General features: G+C 41.4%; 1 protein-coding gene across 1 annotated transcript in view; it reads left to right on the top strand.

Moving 5' to 3' along the window:
• NCKAP5 (NCK associated protein 5) overlaps window positions 1–22,907 on the top strand; it is a gene marked incomplete at its 5' end in the record, with an annotated part of 361,561 nt that extends 338,654 nt beyond the window's left edge. The window contains one exon of the mRNA XM_082054889.1: window positions 21,327–22,907. Coding sequence (XP_081911015.1) covers window positions 21,327–21,596 — 270 coding nt within the window. The 3' untranslated portion in view covers window positions 21,597–22,907. The remainder of the gene's footprint in view (window positions 1–21,326) is intronic.
• Window positions 22,908–24,582: the final 1,675 nt, after the last annotated feature.

Here is a 24,582-nt window from a genome sequence, read left to right as displayed (position 1 = left end):
CCTCTGCAGGCTACACCGAACAAGAGTAAGGGGAAAACAAAAAAAGGCATGAGCTGCTTCAGCTTGCATCTTGTCTCCTACTAAAATCAGTAAGTGCTGAGCTAGGGTATGAACTTTCTGAGAGTGCCTTATTCTCTCTGAAAGAGGGAAGCTCTTAGGCTCTTAAATAGAGCCCCTCTTAAAATACACTCTCCGTCTTTCAGTGTCTGAAGTAGTTCCAGGGAGACCATGTGCACTCTGCTTCCACAGAGAACTAATTCTTGGTCACATTCTCAGGTACGCTTAGGGAGGGATTCTGCTTATCACATGTGAAAAAAAAATAAGAAAATGATTTAGGTCCAATTAGCAGCTGGGAAGAGCTGCATCCTCAGTGTTTAGAGTGGGAAGGAGGTATTGACATGTGGAATTACTTGTTTCCTTGCCTTGACCAGAGAAAGGGAGTCTATGCAGCTCGCTTGCACTGAGTACCAAACTTTCAACTCAAAATTGAAGAGATGAACATTGCCCCAAGCTTTCCTCTGTGGGGAACTAGTAAAAAACATCTATTGCAGGCACCATTTGTGTTTTAGAGAGTGAAACTGCATCTCAGTGCATGCCCAGGTGAGCACTAAATAATTACCTTGCTTATACTTTCATAACAAGAGTTCGTGCAGCTGGAGCAGCACTGGGTGATGTTTGGCTCGTTGCTTGGCCTCAGGATCTCAGTTTCACTGTCTGTAAATTGGGGACAGCAATACCTGTTCCATGGTACAACCAAAATGAAAACAGCAGATGCTCCAGATGACCTGGCTCTTAGTGTTTGTGTACAATATGTGTGTTACTGCAAATACAGGATTTGAAGTAACTCTTACAAGTTATTATACTAGAAAGTAATACAAGACAGGGCGGGGGGGCGGAGGTGTGGGCCTTGTCAATAAGCAAAAATATCTGGCTGGATCAAATCCAGGAATTAGTTGATTATGGATTTCTGTGCACTGATTGTATAATTCAGTTACTGTTCATCAAGCACAGAAACCTCGCCTCTTTTTGCTATTTTCTTTGCCAGGCTTGAGACAGAGGCAGATGATAAGGTGAGGAAGGAATCGGTTATATTTCCCTGCCTAGCCCTGATGAAACTAAGATGTTAAAAAGATACTGCCACTGCACAGTTCGTAGATAGGGAATAAGTCTGCAGACTCATTCACCTGACTGTGAGTTTTAAGATCACTGCTTTTCTTTCATGTAAGGAATTAGTATATAAAATCATTGCATATGTTTGAGGAGGTGGTTTATTAATGTAGACATTAGGTGATACCAGCCTAGAAGCAGAGGTTCTAAATCAGTCAGGACCAGCTATCATTTCATCCTCGCTGCCACAGAAACCAAAAACAACATTTACTATATTTATTCTTTTGTATGAGATCTTCAAAACTCAGATCATGTTAGCACAGGGTGTAGATAGAAGATCCAGCAGTAGTTTTAAAAAGGGCAGTGTTACAAAAGGGAAGTAGATGACCCAGCGCACTCAGATGTCCATCTCGGTCTCATCACCTCTGTTTTGAAAGCAGAGCAAACTGCCTCACCCAAAAAAGGAGCATGCAGGAGCGTGGTGCTCGCGTTGGCTGGGACCCAAGCCAGTGTTCTCTGGGTGGTGTCGGGCCCTGCAGCCGTACCCGCTGGGGTCGGTGCTCAGTCTGGTCATGGCAGCCCCGACCGGAGCCGGGCAGCCCCCGCGCTCCCTCGCCTCCGCATCCCTGCTCGGGCTGCCTGGCCCCCTGCCCCTGGAGCTGGTGCTGCCACCATGGGGCAGGGTCACGTCTGCTGCCACCGCCATGGGGAGGTCACCGCGAGCACTCACGTGAGGCCTCGCTGGGCCTGGACTGCAATACTAAAGGAGCTGCTCTCTGCACCACAGCCCCTCCCGGCTCCCTACATGTGGAACACGTGGAGGTCTTTAAGCTACACATTGCCATTTGTCAAAATTGTCTCAATAGAATTTACCCACTGACAGGCTTGGGGCTGTGAGACTTCCTTTCTGTTTAATCAAAGGGTTTTGATTCCCAGATGAATGATGCAATACTTGTTCCGTCAAAGCAAAGGCTGTCTGAGTAATTACCCAAGTTGATGTAAGATCTGTTGTCAGGGGAATTTTATAGGAGTATTTGACAATGTAAGTGACAAAAACCACAGGAGCATGATCTGATAAGAAAACAGATTTTACCATAACACCCATGGGAGTAGTACAGAATTAAAAATATTTTTCCTAGCCTTGGTTCTGATTCAACTCATGGGGAAACATGAAGTTAGAAGTAGGCTAAGATGTCTCCAAACATCAACAAATCCCACATCTCTGCATGTTTTTTTTTCCCTTCCATAGAGCAGGTTCACGTTCCAAGATCTGCTACCAAGCCTTATATTCCTAATCAGGTCTCATTGTTTCTAGTATCTTGCCATCAAAGTTGCCTCCAAAAAGTAAAGTGAAGAGACAGCAAAACAATCAATTTGAAGGCTGCCAGGCAGTCTCCTGGGACCAAAGTCTCACTTGACGTGTATCACTTAAAAGAAATGTTGTGTAGTTTGGAAGAACATTCTTACAGTTAGCCTGAGGAACTAGCTTGGCAACAATAAAAAGCTGCAGTTATACAGAGACTCATTTTTCTCCCTGTGCCTTGCAGGTGAAACAACTGAGGCTTCTTACACTGCTGAGACTTTTAGTAAAAAATCAAGCAATGGAGAGCAGCTCAGCAAGAAAGATGATAACATTCTCCATAACTATTTAAAGTTTTTAAAAGGCTCTGGCAAGGCAAAATGACATTTGGAAGGCAGAGTCCATCAGAGAAAATATCTTTTTTAATGGTATGCAAGGGATATTTTTGGGAAAAACATACCCTAAAAGAACAGGAAGCTGTTATCTGCCGATGCGGTTCTGCTTCTAACACTAATGGACTCGGTAGTTTTAGTGCTGTGCCACCAAATCCCATTCTGACTAGCCCTCCAGCTGGTGTAAAAGTTCTATTTTATGTTTGGTTAGTGTATTTATGGGGACGAGTAGGTGGCGACATTTTAACTCAAATATATTTTAACACAGTTTTTATTTAAAGAGTATTTGGATATTGGTGAGGGACAGAAAGTCTTTGGCATAGTAGAGCAGGCTGTGTGGCATTTAAAACACATGGTGTGCAAGGCTAACAGGAGAATAGTTTGGATGTGAGTCTGAGAGAAGACGCGGAGGAAGTGAAAAGCTGCAGCTACGGGAGGAAAGTTAAGGACTTGGAGCATCACTGGCATGTAGGTGCAGCTCTAGTGCCTATGGCACGATGTCATGTAACAGTAAATCCCCCTAGCGCCGAGGGAAGTGTGCCTGTGTGGTTTGCCAAGCGCCAGGTGCAGATGTGTGGGCTTGTCTGATTTAAGGCAACACACTGAGCTGTCCTGTGGCCACAGCTGGAGTGTTGTGCTCACTGAATAACTCCTTTGGCGCTGTAAGGAGGGGAGAACTTTGCCCTTTTTTGAGTAGATTGCTGGAGCAGAAACCCCGTATCTCACCTTCTCAGCAAGTAATTTTAAATTACAGAGAGAGCCTTGTCTTTTCAGCATGTAGGAGTCACATAACCACTTTACACACTGGCTCAGATGTCACAAAACGTCCTGCAGCTCATCTGCTGGAGTCCCTGGAGAAATGGCCCAAAACTGCTTGTGTACGAATGCCCAGAGCAAGGCAGAGCTGTACGGAGCTAATTCACAGCCAGCCTGCTTGGGCGCAGCGGTAGCGCAGCTCCTTGTGGCCTAATTACTTCAGGCTGTTTCTCAGCAGGGCTGGGTGGCTGAAATAAGCGGAGTGGTGATAAGACCCCACTGAGTTTGGTCCCAGCCCACCGAGCTGGCTCACCAATATCTTCACATCGCACTGCACCGTGCCTTGCAGACACACCCTGAGCACTATAATGGCTATTTGCCTATGTAACTGGAGATTACATCAGGATTTAAAAGACACCATGGCTCTTGGGTATAAGTAGGTAGATCCTTTAGTCTGATAAGAACCAAAAGTATGTATTGAATAAAATGATCATTTGCTAGTGTTTTCTGAGTGGAAAATATTGTGGGCTGTTTTTCAAAGGTTTGACAGATGGAGCTGCTGTGATTTGCAGCGTGGCCCGAAGTGCACTAATGTTTCTGCCATTTGTAACCAGACACTCTTCAGTCCTCCATCGTTGGAAATAAAGCTTTAGGTTTCATTTCTCTCTGTGTTAAATTGGAATATTATAATAATACTGTAGGCCAAAATGGAATTCTGGGCACATTAACAGCAATGAATGATAAATATTAGTAAGCTTCTGAGATAGTATAATTGTTGTAATGGCAGAAATTATATTAGTAATAAAAGAAAAAGCTAAAAAATAAATTGGATACAATAAACATTGGATTGACTCAATCAAGATGAGAGCAGCAGGGCAGAGAGGTAGTCGGTGAACTGTTTGTTTTCTGAAGCTGGAAAATATTTTGACTCCAAGAGTAGCATCTGATTAGCAGAGTTAAATGAGATGAATAATGCTCTAATATTTTTTTGAATTGTTTTTCCAGCTGAAACTTGCCTTCTCCATCTATAACAGTGATATGTTTTGCATAAAGCACTCAAACATCATGCAGGGAAGGGTAGGAAATGACTGATCTTTTAGTATGAGAGTCCTGTTCTGAGCAGAATACATGAGGAGTAAATTATACAGCTGATGGTAGCAGGAACTGTGCCAGTATACTGAAAATATGTTAGCAAACTATTGCTTTTTTTTAAAAGGATGCTATTTCTTTTTATATGTACACAGATAATAATATCCTAATCAACATACTCTTTGAAAAGAAGGCAAATTTTACGTCAAATATCTGCAAAAATCATAATGAATTAATTTGTAGGTGTTTAAAGTTTGTTCCACACACAGATTGTCTAAATCCTTAGGAAAAGTATTTGTTAAATATTTTTGGGGAATTCAAACACTCTAACTTACAGCAAGTCCCAAAGTGAAATATTTCTTACGGTATCTTTAGTGTTAGGCCCTGGTACATGAATGCCTTGTGCAGCATCCATGTTATTTTCATTGGAAGTAATATTTGTATTTGGTAGGAGAAATAATCATGGGATTTAGCAGGCTTATTAGCAATAAAGTAATACAAGGAAGTTTGGGAAGTTTTAAAGATATAGCTATGTAACTTAATTGTTTAATTATGTTTCACAAAGGCTGAGGAACGAATAAAGTTTCATAGCACACATCAGAGTCCTCCCAACCTGAACTGCCCATCAATCCATCACTGACTGAGACACATCCTGATATCTCTGCTCCTATTAGTGCCACCTTCTCTGGATTACTGCATTCCTTGCCTGATTGTTAATAGAGATCACTAGCACTTGCTATAAAAAGCCATAGCCTTAAGAACTTCCCTTAACTACTCTAACGTTATTCTCAGCAAATAAAACCACAAGTGATTATTTGAAGAATTATCTGAATAATTGCCAGTCAAACACTTAAAAGTTATTTTTCTGACATCCTATTACATATGCACATATCCTATGGGTTATTGAGTGCTCTGTAAAGCATACTCTAAAAGAAGACCTCAGATTGCTCGCAAACTGGAATTGCAATTCATTTTCTGTTCCGGAATGTATAATAGAATTCGGAGAGGAGAGGAGAGGAGAGGAGAGGAGAGGAGAGGAGAGGAGAGGAGAGGAGAGGAGAGGAGAGGAGAGGAGAGGAGAGGAGAGGAGAGGAGAGGAGAGGAGAGGAGAGGAGAGGAGAGGAGAGGAGAGGAGAGGAGAGGAGAGGAGGAGAAGAGAACTCAGTTGGAAGGGGACTGCAATGATCATCTACTCCAGCTGCCTGATGAAGCCCCATTTGCTAAACCCTTTGAGCTCTGCCCTTCAGCCAGTTCTTCTCCCAGCACACTGTGGTCCCACTCATCCCACAGTTGAACAACTTGTCCAGAAGGATGCTGTGAGCGGTCGTATCAAAAGCCTTATTAAAATCCACAAAAACTACAAACATCACCTTCCCTTCATCCACGGGGTGGGTGACCTTATCATAGAAGGATATCAAACCAGTTAAACAGGACTTTCCCTTTGTGAACCCATGTTGGCTGTACCTCTTGATTGCATTATTAGATGGATTTGAGTTGATGAAGAGTAAAGCAGAAATTGGTAGGAATGAAAAAGATTAAATATGAAAATATTATATTGCTGAGCATTGTAAAATTAAACTGTTAATCATGCAGTAGTAGTCTATAATATTTCTTAAAACAGGAGTATCCAAACTTGACCAAGACACTGTATTCATAGAAAAGTTACCAGACTGGGAAACTTATTGGTAATATGTAAGAGCTTTTCAGACAACGCCTGAAACCAAGGAACAAAAGTAGCTGAGCAGCCAGCACATGATTCCTGCTGGCTGGTGAAAGAGCTGCAGACTCTTGCTCATGGCCCCTAATCACTAAAAATAAAGGCTGTTTTGTTCAAGCTTCCTTTCCTAGTGGCTGTGCCTAAATTCATATTTAGACACTTCAGCTGCCCAGTTTTCAAAGGTGCTAGAAATCTGCAGCAGTTGTTGATGTCTCTGACATTCACGTATTTGGATCCTGTGAAAATCATGGTGTTCACATAGGTGCTTGAAAATTGCTTTAGATATTCTCACTCTATCTGGAAGTTTTGATCTCTAGCACCCTCCTCCTGTATGTTGGCTCTGTGGGCAATAGCATGGAACCTCAGCAGGCAGTTTCCCCTGAGTTAGAAGGAAGGCCAGATATTGTGTATTTTTTAATCTGGTCCTACGATGTTACAGTTAAAATCATATGATAATGAAAGTCTTTTAAACCCAATTCGTGATTGCATTTTCCATACCATTGGAGTATAAGCAATTGGAAAATGCTAAAACTATAAATCTATATAATTTTACAAAATATTTTTATTATTACTGTTACTGGAACATCATCCTTTTCATGTTTCTGAGAACTGCTATAACAAGCCAAGGTTCCATAGAGTTCAACATATATAATGCAGCATTTCTATAGATAAAATCCATTGTAAAAACATGGAATCTGTATTATGGCATCATTAGTAGCACAATGATGAAAACAGAGTCAGAAGAACAAGCCAAAGAACATCAGTCACCATGTAAAAGAGCTGCAGAATGTGGAGAGCTATAGCCTTTCTGGTTACCTCCTAAAGAGTGAACAGTCTTTGGAGGTTCTCTTTGCTCATGGTAGTTCCATCACTTGCAGTGGTGATACCAGAAGATGAAGTGTCTGGCTATGCAGAAATTTAGGTATGGAGACTTTTTTTTTTTTTTAATCTTGTTCTACAGATCAAATACTATTGGGTTTTTTCCTCAGATTACGTAAAAACTACTTGGTTGCTCAATTAGTGTGTTTTCCTGGTGGAAAGTGAGCTAACATTCATGGCACCCACTAGTGTCACATGCACTGCATTTAGCAGAGCAGTCTCCTTCGGTCCTGTGAGAGTGTTTGGGAGCTGTTCTTCATCACAGCTAAAATCTTTGATACCAAGTAGGGAATGCTCTGGGCCTGGCATTTAAGTAATCTCTTGCCATTCCTGTGGGAGACAGAGCCTCTTTTGCCTCCATATCCTGTTCCTCCAGAAGGTGATAAGGCATGGAGTCTGGATGTCAAAGGATAGAAGAATCCAGATTGATGAGTGCGTCATTATACAGATAATTACCATTCATATTTACTCAGGGACAGAAACTACTCGGTGTCCATAGGCCCTCAGACACAGTGCATGAAGAGAAATATCTCCATAGGCTCTATAGGCTCTAGACAGCAGAAAATCCCTGAGCTTTTACACAGGGCAGTCCAACAGAAATAAAATCACAGACAACTCCAATTGATATATTGGAGTCTGGCTTGCTGTTGCGAGTGGTATTAGCATTTGCTAACCTGTGCTAAGCCAATTTTGTGAGACAGTTGGGAGTTTAACAAACCTATTTCAGATAGTGTTTTGGAACAATCTCAAGCATGGGGGAAACTGGTCATGTTCCATTCATTGCAGCAGATGGTATCCCATTTGGTGTTTGTTAGCTTTGTTTGCAGCTCAATATTTTGTTTCTAGGGGAACTCAGTAAGTTAAATAATTTATCTCTCTAATGCATCAAGAGACTGATCCAAAGTCTACTGAAGTCAGTGCAAAACATTTGATTAACTACTGCATACACTGGATAAAATGCCAGGTCCTGTATGTTGAAGAGTATTTCACATGCTCTCTAGTGAAAACGATACAGGCCTCTGTCTTTCCACAGAGAATTTTCTGCCTGCAAAGAAAAGAATAAACATTCAAATAGTGACAGAAAGCTTAGCAGTTAGGAGTGCAGGACTGTAGAGGTCAGGGTGATGTTCTGGCTGACTGTCCAAATTGCTGAAGTTCTCTTGCATTTAATTCCCCCTTTTTAAATAAAGAATATAAATAGTGCCTTCCATCTGCATTTAGAATTTAATCCAGTACTATTAGGAGGCTGCTTTGAGGGCTTTGAAGGCCCCATAGTACTGCTAAGCAAATAATCATTATCACTCAATATTCTCATCAGGCATTCTTGCTCAGGATGGGATCTTGCGCTACAAGGGCCAACCACAAACACATCGCCCCTCTGCTGAGGCATTTTCAGAATGTCAGAAGCAAATTCACACTCTGATCCTGCAAAGAGTTTTGCATGAGCAGAACTGTACCACCTTCAGCAGTCCTGCTGTCCGTACAGGGCTCCGTCTGCGCACAAAGGAAAGTTTTATTCCATGCTTACAAGAATTTGAATGCTGAATAATCTAAAATATCAAAGAAATCAACACTTTAAAGATTTTTTTTTCCAATAAATGTCAAATGCCTGTTCATTTTCAGCATCACTCTTCAAATTATACATTCGCTAATAGGGCCAGGGAACTGCTTTTTTTTTTAATACAAGTTTCCTGTTTGTATCATCTTTGGTCATTCAAAAAAATGAGTGCATATTAGTTCTACATTGTGTCTGCTTGAATTCCAGTTGTATTTTAGTCCTCCTAGTGGCCTATTATATTAACAATATTATAATCTGTATTTTGGGCATAGAAACATGTTCTGTATTACCAGTGTGTCACAGCAGTTTGCAGCATTAATACTGCAGCAACATTTCTTGATTGCTAAGGTCAATAAATCTTCTAAAGCATTTGTCGAGAAAATCCATTCATGTGGCTGGCTCTCACTTCACGTATACATTTCTTTATTTATACACAAATTGTAGCAAAATCAATACAAAAAATACATTATTCTATCACTGCAGGAAGCCCACTGTGGGAACAGGAGCCTGTCCTGGTTCCTCACGCCAAATTCCTTCTTTGATCATTCCCAACAAAGGTTTTCTCACAGCCAAACACACCCCACAGAATTGGGGTTTCCCAATATGTATTTTCACTGTGCTTCCTTTTCTCCAAAAAGCCTCCAAAGCCTTGTCAAAATAACACCTCGCATTCTAAGAGGGGACTTTTATAGCCCAGCTGGGCTCAGCACAAATGTTTACCAGGCTTTTCAATCCTGTTAGCTGCTTAACCTGAACCCTGCTGGTATCCAGGGAAGGCAAAGGCAGAAGGCAGAGGTCTGTCCAGCACACTTCTCCTTTGACTCCTTTCTGGTTTGAGGCTGTACCCCTCACAGAGGGTTTGCAACCGCTAATGCCTCCTGCCAGATCCGAGTGAGAGAGATTTTGCGTGCCTGGCTGAACCACAAAGTAGGATAGAGGTTCTCACGACCACAAACAGATGTACTTGTATCTAAAAGATGAAGCAAACAAATCTAAGCCCATAAATTAACTGAAGTTCCCCTCAGATCACAACCAAATTATATGTGTATTAATAAAAACATATATCACTGCTTTAATTTTGTGAGGAGGCACACTTCATAAATATCCTGGCTGTAGGAACTTCCACCTGCATCTCCAGCAGTGGTCATCTTGGTGCCCAGTATTACTCTGCTAATTCACAATGTTTCTTTTTAATTGTCCTTTAGAGCTGGGCAAACGAATATCATCTACAATCTGCATTTATTACATTAATTGCCTATTCCTTGCAGGTAGCCCTGTTTTTCTCATTTCCTTTTGGATTAATTCACACAGTTACTGATTTTCAGCCCAGGACTGTATCCTTGAGTTGTCTGGTAAACATGAGATTAGTTACGATCTATATTTTTTCCATCAAGATGTATTTTAGTCCAGTGGATAAATTATTAACTCTGATTTTAGCCTGTTTCTGTTCTTGATGTTGTCACCCCGAGCACAGGCGTAGTGCTTTCTCATAGTAATTGTGGCAGATGCCCCAAATGACTTGGATTCTCTCAGGTACCAGGGGCATACTGCCGTGTTTGAACATATACCGGGTACTCCATAATCTATAAATCAAATGAGAAGGCTTGTTCCTTGATTCTGGTCTCTCATGAGACAAGTGAGAGGGCTGAGCAAGGAAGCACAATCGTCATTGTTACGCAAGTCTTGTTTCTGATGGATGCCAACAGGACGGCTTATGTATTTTGCATACGCAAAGCAGGCATTTCAAGAGTGTGAGTGGCTGGCCCCAGCAGTAGTAGTGGGCAAAGAAAACTGCAGTAACTGTGGAGGTGAGACCAGGGAAGGAAACAATGAGGACATGAGACTTGTCTCTGGTGGTCTTTTGATTCCAGGGGCACGTTTGTGGGATATGAACAGCACAGGAATCACAGCAGTGGAGTAACATGTCAAAGGTGAAGCAGAAAATCTCTGTGACAGAAGTGATGGGTAACATTGAAATGACACCTTGCAAGTAGACACAGACAAGAACTCTGCTCGGCTGGTCTCTGAGGTGCCTTACTTGCCTCAGATCATATCCCAATCCTTCCCAGTTCCACCATTTTGGCACTCTTCTTCATCCCTCCTTGTATAAATGGTGGGGAAGTAGTTCCTGCTCTCTTCATGAGTTAAGCCTCATCCTACCACATGCCGTGGTCCTTGCTCCTTTGTTGTCTCTGTTTATTCCCATGTTCAGCAGATGTTTCTGTGGTTCTTGTCCAGCTTTTAGCGGGAGGTGGCCAGGGTGCAGTGGACTTCAGTGAGAACAGGCGTAGGCTTGGGTGACAGCATGATTTCTGCAGCCAGCAGCACATGGCACTGGGCATGTTCCTGGTGCCATGTGCACAAGAGGATTGCTGAGCCTCCTTTTCTCTTCAGCACCGTGCGTGGGTCAGCTGTGCAGACAGACACCTGCAGCTCCCCACACTTTCACAGGGAATGCTGCAGCTCCTGCCAGTGGGCCTGAGATAACAAACACATCCTCAAGCACATCTGAAACTCAGCCATGAATTTCTCAGCTTTTAAATTACATTTCTTTACTTGATTATCTTCCAACAGGTTTTTTTTTTAAATTCTTGATTAATTTGGGGTTGGCTATTTAATACATTGTTTGGTTAACTAATTCATGTAGCTGTTTATAATTATTGCCTTACTATAAAATCATCTTAATAGAAGGTTGGTTGTTTTTTTTGTTTTCTTTCCAGTAGAATAACAAGTTATTTTATTATTCAAGCAAGGCTTACTTCCTGCTGTTTTCAATAAGATTTTTAATAAATATGTAAATTTAAAAATTAATTTACTGCATACGTTTGGCAGCATGATTCTTGAACTGACAAAAGTTTGATGGATTGTAAAATTATCCTCCATAAAAATCATCAGTCATAGTAAACAGAATTTATCAACCTCTGGTAATTTTACAGCTTTTTCTTCATCTTATCTTCTGTTAGGAACTCACTTAAAATTGATTATAATGTAGTATGTTTCTAGAACCATAATTTATTCATAGATTAATTAGATTTTAGGTTAATATCCCATCATGGTATAGGACATGAGCCAACAGTGTTTTCCAGTTGTTACAGAACCGCAGTAGGGAAGCCTTGATTACTGTTCCCATGTGGTTTAACCGCCAAGACTAATCACTAATCAAATTCAAACGACATAAAATGGAACATCCTTCATAGCATTTATTTTCTAGCTGACTTATACTATAGGCTCTTTATTGATACAACTTGGTGTACTGAAATGAACTAAAAATTGCAAGAGAGGATTTATCCTTCTACTTTAATTTTGTTCTGCAGCCTATATCTGAAACTCTTGCTCAGATTGTTGTGCATATTGTGCCTCTGTCCCTCAAAATATTCTGCTCTACAGCAAAGATAAATTGTTTGCAAAAATTTAGAAGGTACATGTAAATAACTGTACTGTTATGTAGGATTTGATGGCAGATGAACATAAACATAGGTTTCCATTCTGCAATTCATGCTTTGCTGGAATCAGTACTGAAAATTGTGCAGATTATAATGCCAGCTGAAGAGGTGGTGAGCACAGTCATGTAACCAGCATCATGATTTGCATCTATCCTGTCCCAGTTTTCTCTGATGACAAAGGAACTTTCGTAGTCTCATTGCACAGGGTCAGACAACCGTACACGTGTATTTCAGGTTGCAACAGGTTTACTGGGAAGGCAGCTGGGGCCACAGCCTCTTCCTCTGCTGCCTGCAGGAGCGCTTACCAGTGCACAACATGACCCCGTTGCCCAGCTACTTCCCCTCACCCCCACTGAGAGAAAGGGCATCCACGTCCTCATAGAGTACAGCACACCTGGGGGGTTTCATCTGTGCCTTCCAGAGGCCAGGTGTCACAGAGGGGAAAAGACAGGGCAATGGGTTTGAGTTAGATTCATAAGAGGTGAAAAAATCTGATATGTAAAGAGTTGATTAAAATCTGGAGTGGGAAGGAGAATGACAACTTCAGGCTCCCAAAGAAACCTATTTTGTTGGGGTGGGGTTTAAGCATGCTAATGCAGAATTTTTTAAGAATAAAGATCTTGCTTCCAAATGTGAAAATTCTCACCTCTGTATTTCCATTTGGTGAGAGCTTAGAAGAGGTATCATTCAGATGTGTGTGCACCACCTATGCAAACATGGAGGCTCCTTCCACAGCAGCTAAACATGCAGTCACACAGAGGTGGACTGTTGGGTCTGGAAAGGTTGTTTGTCTCTTCCTGACTGTCCTCGTTGGGGACTAAAACAGAGAAAACTGTTTGCTGTGGAGTTCACTCCTTTGTTTAAATGACCTCTATGGATCATCTTTAAAACTTGTTAGAAGGGACATTCCCTTTCTTTCCTCTGCAGGTCTTCCAGCAGAGATTCCTACTCTTTGAATGCCCCTGCAGACAGCACAGCCCTCTTAGTGCATACAACAAGACAATTTTCATAGCTGGGAGAATTATTTCTGCATGGTTTCTTCATGCTGCCAATTGGCTCTTGATGCTGCCACATAACATTGCTCCTTCTCTATCTGCTGCTTTGTCTTTTTGCCCTTAGGTCAGCCGATGTATCTTGGATAGTCACAGGCTAACTTAAGGTGAATCTAGTCCAGTACTCAAAAGGAAGGATTACTAGTGTGGAAAATCATTACCCACTACCAATTTCCATTTGTAGTACAGTCTTGAAGTGCAATTCCATTTTCTATCAGTATACTGGGAGATTGACATACAGACATTGCAGGCCAGGAACTCAGACATCACTAGAGAGTGAGAGGATAAGTGTCTTTGTCATTACTAAAATAAATAGTCTTGTTCAAAAAAGCCAAAGGTGTAAGATGAAGACAGGTAAGAACACAGCTAATACTTAGGAACAGTAGTCTGAGAACAGTTCAGCCATACACAAAAATGACCCCAACTACTGAAAATGTCAGTGAGATTATACGTTGTGTGAATATGATCCTGCATTTACCGAGTTTGAGAAGAATTTTTTCTACAGTCTAATGTGTGATAGAGTCTGTCTCTTTAAGAACTGCATTTTGTATTAGATTTTAAAAATCTTTCTTGAACTATACTTATTTTTCCTCTTCATGATTCAGTTCTCATTAAGTATCTGAATTAAAAAAAAAAAAAATCATCCAAACCTCTAATCTACGATAAAATTGTAAGCCTTTTTTTATAAAGCCCCTTATTTATTGAAACAATCGCTCTTACTTTCATCAACGTAGGAACAACTACTTTCAATCACTAGGACAAACCTCTGTATACCTAAACACTCTGTGGTGAAATAGTCTGATAAAGACTGAAACAGTGAAGTTACTTCAAACTGCACAGTTACAGCACCATTCAGGAAGTTATCACTGGCAACATAACCCTCAACATAATTCTGTTGAGGAATAGAATTTAACTTCAAATGGTTACGTCAAGTTCAGTAACTTTGTCAGCAATCTTATCTTTCAAAATGAATTTTTTTGCACTGTAATTTTTTTCCCATCTCTAGAAAATCAGAACAATTTTGTCATTTAACTCCCTCTACAAGTAAAGCTGAAAGGATCTCTGAAAAGTGTATCCTATGCAAGTCTAGTTCATTTTCAGTCTATCAGGTTCTAGTAACTGAGTATCAACTGCCTTTCTCACCAAGGATATTTCTTCCTTAATGCCTTTTGATGAGTGTCTGATTGCAGTAAGTGTTGCTTTTAGTGGGTAGATTCCCTCTGTGTGAAGCAGAATTGGTAATTCCGCCCATGTGAACAGAGTGAGGCCTGCTTTACCTGTGGGAGAATGTACCAGTGCTTAATTGCTTTTCTTTTTAGTAACTCCCCTCAACACACTTGACTGAGCACCTGCATCGCGACCATTTTCCAAGGTATTGCCACTTAGAGTTCATATTCTGTTTTAAATAAACTTTGTCCAATCATACTCGATGCATCCAGTGGCTATTCTGAAGTGCTATGAGAAAACAACTATATTTATGGCATTCCATTCATGACAGAGCAGAAGGTAAAAAACTAGATTTACCTGACCTGGAAACCAGGACCTGAAAATCCTGGTTTATTAAATTCTGCAAAAGTTCAAAGAGGGTTGGTATATACCTAATCAGGTCAAACAGTCTTATCATATCAACAAAATAATAATATACTTTGTAAATGATGAGGATGATATTCTTGGCATTAGAATGCTGAATGTACCTAGTCATCTCATCATTATGAAAATTATGTTTTTGAAAGCATAAAGCTCAGTTCACTATCTTTTATCTCCTAAACCACACAAGAATTCAAGCTATAGACATTAAGTCTCAGCTCCTCAGTAACCTATTCATTAAAGTGATAGCTGTTTTGTCCAGATCTGCAGTTATGAATCGTACACAGTTTGGCTAATGAGCTTTATTTCCTCTAAGGTAATTTACTTACAATTCAGGATCATCAGAAATGTTGTCCTTGTGATACTAAAACTTAAATATATTTGTACATTGTTATACTTTTAAATAGAGAAGGCAGGCTTTGGTTCTTTTGTCACTGTGATATTACCCATAACGCCATAAGCGGATGATATGTACCTATATATATATATATGGCTTTCCTATAAACTGCTGAACAGACTAATGAACTTTAAAACACTTTATATCGATGCACTTTTTCCCAAGAAAATAAACTGGCACTTACTATTTATCTTGAAAACCTGATGGTGTGCCTTTGAGAATGCCATTGTCTGCTACAGCAAAATAATCATGGGATTTCTGCTCGAGTAGAAAAAAGTGATTCATTATTTCAAAAATTATGTTACTGTCAGACCAGAAAATAGATTAAAGCTTCTGACAATATACAAGAGAGAGCAAGGCTTAACTTATTATTTAAGGTTATGCTTTAAAGAGAAAGTTCAAACATCGCATTTTAGCTCAGCTGTAATACCGTAGAGGTCATGCAGTTACAGCTTTCACCTTTGTAGTTTCCTGGATGTGACTGTACAACTATTTTCACTGCAGAGTGTTGCCTGTCCATCCGATGTTTAATGAAATCTGGAGATTGTTCACCTTCTGCAGGGAGGCTGCTGTTACATTAGGCCCTGGCTGCCTGAGAAAGAGATACTGCCTAGGAGCTCAAAACCAACCCCTTTTGCATTACACCTTTCTGCTGCAGACTGGTCCTGTAACACCATGGAGTTCAGTGGGACGTTACTTCTGATTACACCATGATCAGAATACTGCTCCATATCTCAATACACCTATTTTACAAGAAGCTGCGAACATATTAAAAATGCTCTGCTCCACAGGTCATATATATAAGCAACCTATGTCATGCTGCAGCTGCATATCCCATTTAGACCCATTGTTTCATAAATACAAAGTAATTATAGGACTAGAGGATATCTAAATTGGTAAAACTCTGGATTTAAAATAAGGAGCAGTGGCATTGTGAGATCAAGTTTGTCTTGAACGTATGCAGGCAAAGTATGTAACAATTTTTTAAAGGGTAAAAATCAAGAAAATTGTTTTCCTTCACAATAAAGTTTTAAATAATAAGTAAAAAAATAAAAAGTGAACATATTTTGTATCTCCTATTAGAGATCAGATCTGAAATGAAAGACCTTGAATTATACAATTAAATATTGATTTTGTTGATCTATGTTTAATTCTCATAGCAATTTAGTTGTTTTTACCCAATACTGTTTTGCTCTTATACTTCACTTGAAGCAATGCCCTTCTTGCTTCTGTGTTAATCTGAAAACTAAATTGACCAGTGCATGGGAGACAAAAATAAAGTTCATTTTATTACTGTGTGTAACTAATTCTGAGCACTTCGAAGTGCTGGTTAACTAAACTTAGCTGGAAAATGCATTTTTCCTGCAGAATGGTTCATTGCTATTTCTGGGTACTGACATGCCTTATAAGCATAGCCCGACCACCAGGCAATCAGAGCTTCTGCATGTTACCATCTAGAAGAGATGGACTTGCTGTTGCAGCCCTTGTGTGTGCCAGCGGTGGGGTCCTCTGCACCCCTGAACCTGCCCATCCTTCCCTGCTCCTTCCTATCAGACCAACAATGTTTTTGTGCTGTTCAGAACAGCTACAGCTGTGACTAGTCCGTGATCACACAGCACTGAAAATGCATTCTACCCACATGTAACCTTTCATTTTTAAAGTTAAAAAAAAAATCTAATTTGATGTATTAATGTAGAAATAACACCTATTTATAATGTATCAGTGTAACTGCAGGCTACTTTTGTTTTCCTAATTTGCTGTGCTTGAAGTGACATGCCAGATTTTATTATATCACTAATGGTTTTTAGTTATTCCCTTTAGGATGTTGCCAACAAGGAAACATTATTCTGATTCATGACTCATGAGTGTATTTCAAAGTGATGTGACTCGTGATGAATGTCTCTATTATGTCAGGTAGAGTTTCTCCTGACAACTAGTCACTGCTCTCAGGTGGTATGAAGCACCCCACGCTGACTAGCTAAGAAACTCCAGTGATGGGAAGCTTTCCACTTACACCAACTAGAACAACAAATGCTCCCCCTATCCCAAGGCTAAAATTGTATGGATTTTCTATACAAAAATATAGCTAATATAAGTAAAACAAGCTGTACATTGATCTGCTTTAGGGTGATGGGCCAGCACTTTTACAGAAACACTGTGAAAATGACAGTCCTTTTCTACACAGAGCCCTCCTTTTTTTTTTTTTTCTTAGACCAAAATGTGTGACTACATATTTTTAAGTTTATCCCTTCATTTAAAATTTAAGGAAACATAGTGACCACACTGGATGCAGCAGAGACCTTATTTATTCGTAGAACAGATGCAGAATAGTCAGCGGCAAAGTCAACACCTTCAGGTTGCAATGGCTTTACGTCTTTCTTCTGAGAAGGATCCTGTCTGAGAGCAAGCACGTACTGTTGCTCCCATCTTAGCGCTTCTGGCCACACTGAACAAAATCACCAAGTCCTTTATTTCCCTGTGGTGATAAAACCACTTGTCCATTATGCAGAGAGTCACTATTAATACAGGAAGATATGATTGGAACCTGTGACCTAGAGGTTGGGTGTCTCTATGCTATTACCAAATCTCACCCAGTTCTCGTGAATACAAAATGCATCTGATCTGCTGCCAAATGTTCCTGTCTGCAGCAAAAGCTACTGGTTCACATTAGTGTGGCTCTTAAATGCATTAATGAACTAATTATTTTAAAATGCACAATGCTAACATCTTTGGGCTCACTCTTGTTCATTGTTATATCTGGGACTATGCTGAAGTTAGTAACAAATCTACATGAAAAACACCAAAGACACTACTTAACCACATACACAATTTGTCAGGCAAATTCTAATTATAGTTGCTTTCATTTTGCCTTTTGATTCATCTAGCAGCTGTTGTGACTACCATGAAAAATAAGAAACTTAATTAAGGATGAATCTAAATAAATACTCTTTGGTATTTTTTCAAAATTGTATCTATAGTAACTAGAGAAAAAAATTCTTAAAGAACTTGGGGTAACATTTGTTCTGACACATCAAGTTTAAAGAAATTAGCAGGGACTTTTCGACTCTAGGAATGTACACAATTTTGTTATTCTGGGAGAAAATGATTCATTGATTAGGCAGGTTCTTATATTAATATATCTCTGCTTAAAGTTTTCTCATCTTTGCTTATGGAGCTCAGAATGTGAGTTTTCTCCAATGTGTTAAGGACCTGAATATCATATTTTATCTTTCTAACTACATTTTTATCCTATATACAATTTAACAGATTATTTAGGTGCAGCTGTACTAATAAAATCATGAGATAAGATCATATTGTACATACTGTACATCTGATATCTGAGTACAGTTCTAAAATATTAAATCCCTACCAAAAGTCCTATCAAGATGTCACATTCTTACCCAATTACAAAATGAGCATTAGGTGGCCTGAAACACTGTATTGTAGCCAAACAGATTACACCCACTTCAAATGACAAAAAACACGAAGTATTGCTTTTCACATGACAGGAGAATTACCTTTGCATACTTGCATACTATTGCAGTAATGTGTTAAAGAAACTAAAAGATTTTTTTATTTTATTTTTTTTTTTTTTACAAAAGGATGTAACAGGGCATTAAGACATCTAAAAGGACAGCTGTGTGTCCAAAAAATATCAATAGCTTATTTCTGAGTTGTGTATTTTAGTAATAAATTTTGCTGCAACTTTTAGAATTAGTTTTTCCTTTAATCTTTGATGTATCATAGATGTACTGTTCACTACTCTGTGTATGTTTTGCCAGTGGGTTTCACTGATGGGCTTCAGTTTGCTTCAATTTCATTTGATTCAATGGTTTTACTTAAAATTTGTGGATAATGCTTTTGTTCCCTGAAGTTTCTCAAATATATTTTATAAAATGTTAGCCTTATATTAAATAACAAACTAGGGTGTGATTAAAGTAGGGTTGCAGTCAAGGTTGTGTTTGCAGGGGATAAAAAATTACTGATACTGCATAGATGGAGAATATACCATTGAATTAACTTCAGTCTGTCCTGTGGTTTAAACCTGCTCCTATTTTGATACTTCATCTGGACTGCTCTGTGCAGCAAACACTCTGGGTGTCTCTGCTCCTCCTACCCCAAAGCTGAAATTGGCTTCTTTGAATCAATAAAAGTTTTATCATAGACCTTACTAACACCAGTATTGACTTCTTGCAGCCCCAAGTCTATGCTAAGCAGCAACATTCAATTTATAAAGGTGTGAAGTGGGAGAAATATACACAAAGAAAAATCATTTAGTCTGCTATATAAAATGTATTTTATATTTAGCACTCTGAAGAGCAAAAAGTGCTAATATGTACTTTATTGATGCCAAGTCTGAGAATTTTCTCATCTGGCCTACAGAGAAGTGAAACAACTGTTTCAGTAATGTTGTATAATATTTTAAATGAGGGCAAAGGGAAGAACATTTTAAGCTGAAATTGTGGAGAATGTGTATTGAAGGGCCCTAAATTTATGTTTGTTCCCGTTACCAAGAGTTATATTCCTCTATTGCAGAAAACATTGTAACTACAAATATTGGAGACCATAGTTTTAACTGTCATCTAAAATCAGAATCTAGCATGACATCTCCTAAAATTTTTTACGCTGAAGATTAATTAATGAACCAAACAGAAAATTTTCATTTACTTAGACTTTAGCATCTCCTGTTGCTTTAAGTTTGTTTGAAACATTTGAATAAAACTCACCTAATCCAGACATTGTTGGCTTATGAAGTATGACGAGATCACAAATTAAGCAGTCATCACACTGGCATTTTGATTTTTATCATAAAGAAGCAAACTGTGTAACAATTTGTGTTCCTCTTGCCCAAGATTTCCAAGGATAAGCAGCACAGCGTGCGCAACATTTGACGTACTTGAAACCTGAATTTTTCAAAAAATTTTAATGACCCTTTACAACTGTGTATGTAGTGACCCACATCATCCATACATCTGGCCATGCTTTGTTTTCGGTGTGCTTAATATACCTTTTCATTTTCTATCTAAACCAAAGTATTCATCATGGATTTATGTTAATTTACTGGTTCAGTCTTCACTGTTTGATAGTAACACCAAAAATGAGGAATGGGTTGCACTCTGACAGCATCTCTTAGCATTCTTGCATCATACCTCCGCAAGAGTCCTATAAGACGTTGAATGTTATCTCCTGTTTCTGTGATAACATTATCTGTAAGAGGAGTTAGTTATACAGATTTTGAAACACCCTATATATGAACAGCAGGTCATTTTTATTGAACTGCTCCCTGTGCAGTTCGCTAACTTTTCCTTGGTTAGATCTCTGATTGAAAACACAGGTAGCTAACAAAGGGATACAATTACTCCTGTATAACCCTACAGTGCGTTTTTAATATAATGTGCTCATACATCGTCCGGTGTTCCAGGAGAATTACACCACTTCTGCGAGTAGGCCTGGCCAATATCCGATTGATTCTGGTCTGTGGGGATTGGCCGAGTTCAGTATAATTTCCTGTCTTGTTGCTTTCTTGTCTATTAGAGAGGGTTTGGGTCTCTGGAAATCAATAGGCTTACACATGCAAAACGTGAGGTTATTCTCTAGCAAGCTTTGTTTGCGTCTGTAATTTATCGAAAATGCTATTTTTCTCCTCTGAACATGTCTGTGCACCCTTGTTTTTAGTAGGCTCCAAACTCTACTTAAACAAATACCCATTTAAACATACCCCCCAAAGTATTCTTAAAGAAGAAGATACAAATTACCATGAAGATGCTGGAGGTGCTTAACACATGCATACCTAGGATCTGCTACTTAAGACGTTAATTGCACTTAACAGTTTTGTAAATGGGGTCCTATTTGTCTCAGCAGAATCATTAAAATTATGATTGATCCTAGAATGAACATTAAAGTTCTATTTAATTGTAACAGAGATATAAGCATCTAACAATCTAGTTCTGTTAACCCTGTGAACTTTGGAAAGACAGAAATTAGTGGTGTACAGTAGGATAACTTTTTGTAAGAAATATGTTTCTAATATTTCCCTTGCTTATTACAGAAATCGAAGCAAACTGAAGAAACAAAAGAGGATTCCCAGAATAGATTATCTAAAATTTCCCTGGAGTCTTTCAATAAATTTAACAGCAATAACGTACTTTTATTAGAAAAAGAGAAGAACTGTCTGAACGAGGTTGAAGGACAAAAGGAAGCAAAGGAAGCTTCCTTGAATAGCTTGGGTAGGCACGACGTGGACAATTTAGAATCCCTGAGTGATTCTCTATACGACAGCTTCTCCTCTTGCGCCAGCCAAGGCTCGAACGACGCGTGAGGACTCTCCCAGTGGGCTGTGACTGCAGCACATAACGGAGCTGAAGGTGAGCGGGAGAAGGATTGGTGAAAACTCTCCCTCCGAATGGCCGTATACACAGCGGGGTGTTCGTACTGTTCACCACACAGCAATAAGAAAGGCGAGACGCGGTCATCGTCCCGCATGAGACCCAACACTGAACATGGTGAACGGTGACACAGAAAGAAAAGTCTTAATTTTGCACTTTTGTGAATATTTGTACAGATGTAAATATCTTGGGAAAATATATTTGTAGGGATAAATGACAGCAATAATTATTAAATTGGTGCTATGCTCCTGTAATGGCAGATTACTAACTTAAAGAAATTAATGTTAATATTGACAAGAAAAGTTGGTAGATTTTTAAAAAAGATTTATAATGGTTCTAGTCTTAAAGCTGTATGTAGAAACACTGCGTTACCATAAACCTGAGCCTGCCAAATTGTCTGTAATAAACTTTCTCAGACTCCCTTTTACAAAACAGATTTTATTTTTTAATTCTAGTGCAATTCCATACAGGTGATATAGGGAAATGTGCATTTCAGTTATTAAAGCTTCACAACAGGTGTCTTATTTTGAAAGAGTTTTGACTTTTGACATGACAAGAAAATGAATCAATTAAAAGGCGTGATACTGCTGGTATTGACTTCATAAATCATGTGCATAACTGTTTGAAAGATCAGGGTCAAATAATTCACTGCTGACACAACCGGGAGTCTCGTATGAGTGAGAACACAAACCACCCTTTACTTCTGGCTGCAGTGTAATTTCTTTATTTCCACCCCCTCTGTACTCATTTCCTATCATTTTCTGAATGTACCGTATTGTATTATCTTTTGTAGTCCCCGTTTTGGTCTTCATTAAATTGTAAATGCTAAAATAATTTTTAAAACCCTAAACTCCTGTTTGTGATCCGCTTAAAGATGTTGGTGCTAACCAGTTCAAACATATCTAGGAGCAGGGGGGGTGGTGTGTATTGGGTGTTTTTGTCTTTTCTACAAAAGTTGTTTATATGTAAGGGAAAGTCTATTTCAAAGGTTCTGTGTATTTTTTCTAGATGTGAAGTATTTATAACTGCTTTTTGTACAGCGATCTGTAAACTAGATATATTTGGGATATTTCTAGACTCTACAGTTTCTTTAGCACATGCCTGTTAATCTTTGAAATATTGTATGATCAGTGTTAATATTTTGTGCAATTTGTTATATTTTGAGTCATTTTTGCCGTATATTCGCATCGGGGTTTTTTTCGACTTTTAAGAAATTTTCATTGAAACATCTTTGGTAAATAAAAGTTCTCTTGCATACATGTGCTTCAAGAGGGGTATTCGGGAGGGGTCGGTGTGAACCCCGAGCTCGGGTGGGGGGTCGGTATGAACCCCGAGCTCGGGTGGGGGGGTCGGTGTGAACCCCGAGCTCGGGGTGGGGGTCGGTGTGAACCCCGAGCTCGGGTGGGGGGTCGGTGTGAACCCCGAGCTCGGGTGGGGGGGTCGGTGTGAACCCCGAGCTCGGGTGGGGGGTCGGTGTGAACCCCGAGCTCGGGTGGGGGGGTCGGTGTGAACCCCGAGCTCGGGGTGGGGGGTCGGTGTGAACCCCGAGCTCGGGGTGGGGGGTCGGTGTGAACCCCGAGCTCGGGTGGGGGGGGTCGGTGTGAACCCCGAGCTCGGGGTGGGGGGGTCGGTGTGAACCCCGAGCTCGGGGTGGGGGGGTCGGTGTGAACCCCGAGCTCGGGTGGGGGGTCGGTGTGAACCCCGAGCTCGGGGTGGGGGTCGGCGCAGCCCGACAGGAGGCGCCCGCACACGTGACCACGTGCAGACTATACCTGAGAACAGCGCACGTGCCGCTGGGATTCAGCCATTTGAAGGATTTCGCGAGACGGCGGCGGAGGAGAAATTTAAGCTTGATTGAGACTCTTCCCTTGCAGGTAAGACTGTGAAACAACCGAGGAGAAATACGTGGTTGTCGGGGGGAGACGAGTCACCCCCTCAGGCTCGGTTAAAACAGCGCGAAAAACAACGTTTCCGCAGCCACGACAGCCCGGCTCCCTCAGCTCACCCGGGCGGGCGCTGCCCCGGCGCCTCCGACGGCTCTTGGCCGCGCGCGCCGCCTCAGCCCGGCCCGCTAACGGCCGCCGCTCGCGCCGCCTCAGCCCGCTAACGGCCGCCGCTCGCGCCGCCTCAGCCCGCTAACGGCCGCCGCTCGCGCCGCCTCAGCCCGCGCCGCCAACGGCTCTGCGCAGCCCGCTCGCCCCCGCCAACGGCCGCCGCAGCAGCCCGGCCCGCCGGCGGAGAGGCGTCAAGGCGCCCGGGACCGCCCGCGGGCAGCGAGCGGCGGGCTGCTGAGCCCCCAGCCCGGGCGGGTGTCCGCGGGGGAAGCACGGGGGTGCCGCACCAACACGTACGCGGCCACTCGGGCCTGTTTCCCGCCCGTTTTTACGCTTTAATTCCCTTTCATGGGGCCGAAGGGAGAGGCCGGCGCCTGTCGGAATGAGGGTCCACCCGTGGGGCCGCGCCCTCCCCCGGTCCCTCCCGGGAAGGTGGCCGTGCGGGGCGGCTGCGGGCGGGGCCGTTGCGCTGTTCGCGCCCGGCCCGTAACTCGCCCAGAGCTGCGCTCCGGCAGCCACCTGTGGGCTTCGGGCGGGCGGGGAAGCTGGGGGGCCGGGGCGAAGCGCCTCGCAGCCGCTTCCCGAGGAGCGGAGGAGGAGGTGAGCGAGCCGCTCCGGGGGGCAGAGGGTCGCGGGAGCCCGGGAGCGCGACGCCGAGCTGGCGGTGCGGGCCGGGCTGCGTGCGGGGACAGGAATGGGGTGTTTCCTCCGTCACTGAACTTTGTCTTTGCCGGTCTCCGAAGCGCGGCAGCCGACGCGCGGGGCGGCTGGTGGGGATCCCCGCCCCGCTCCGCCGGCATCACATGGTGCTGGAGGAGGGAGGGGGAGCCGCCCCCCAGCTCCCGCTTCTCGTACAGTTTCTTAC

This window comes from Streptopelia decaocto (genome assembly GCF_964273445.1).
Source record: "Streptopelia decaocto genome assembly, chromosome: 6".
NCBI classification, from domain to species: Eukaryota; Metazoa; Chordata; class Aves; order Columbiformes; family Columbidae; genus Streptopelia; species Streptopelia decaocto.
This window is presented reverse-complemented; position numbering and strand designations above follow the sequence as displayed.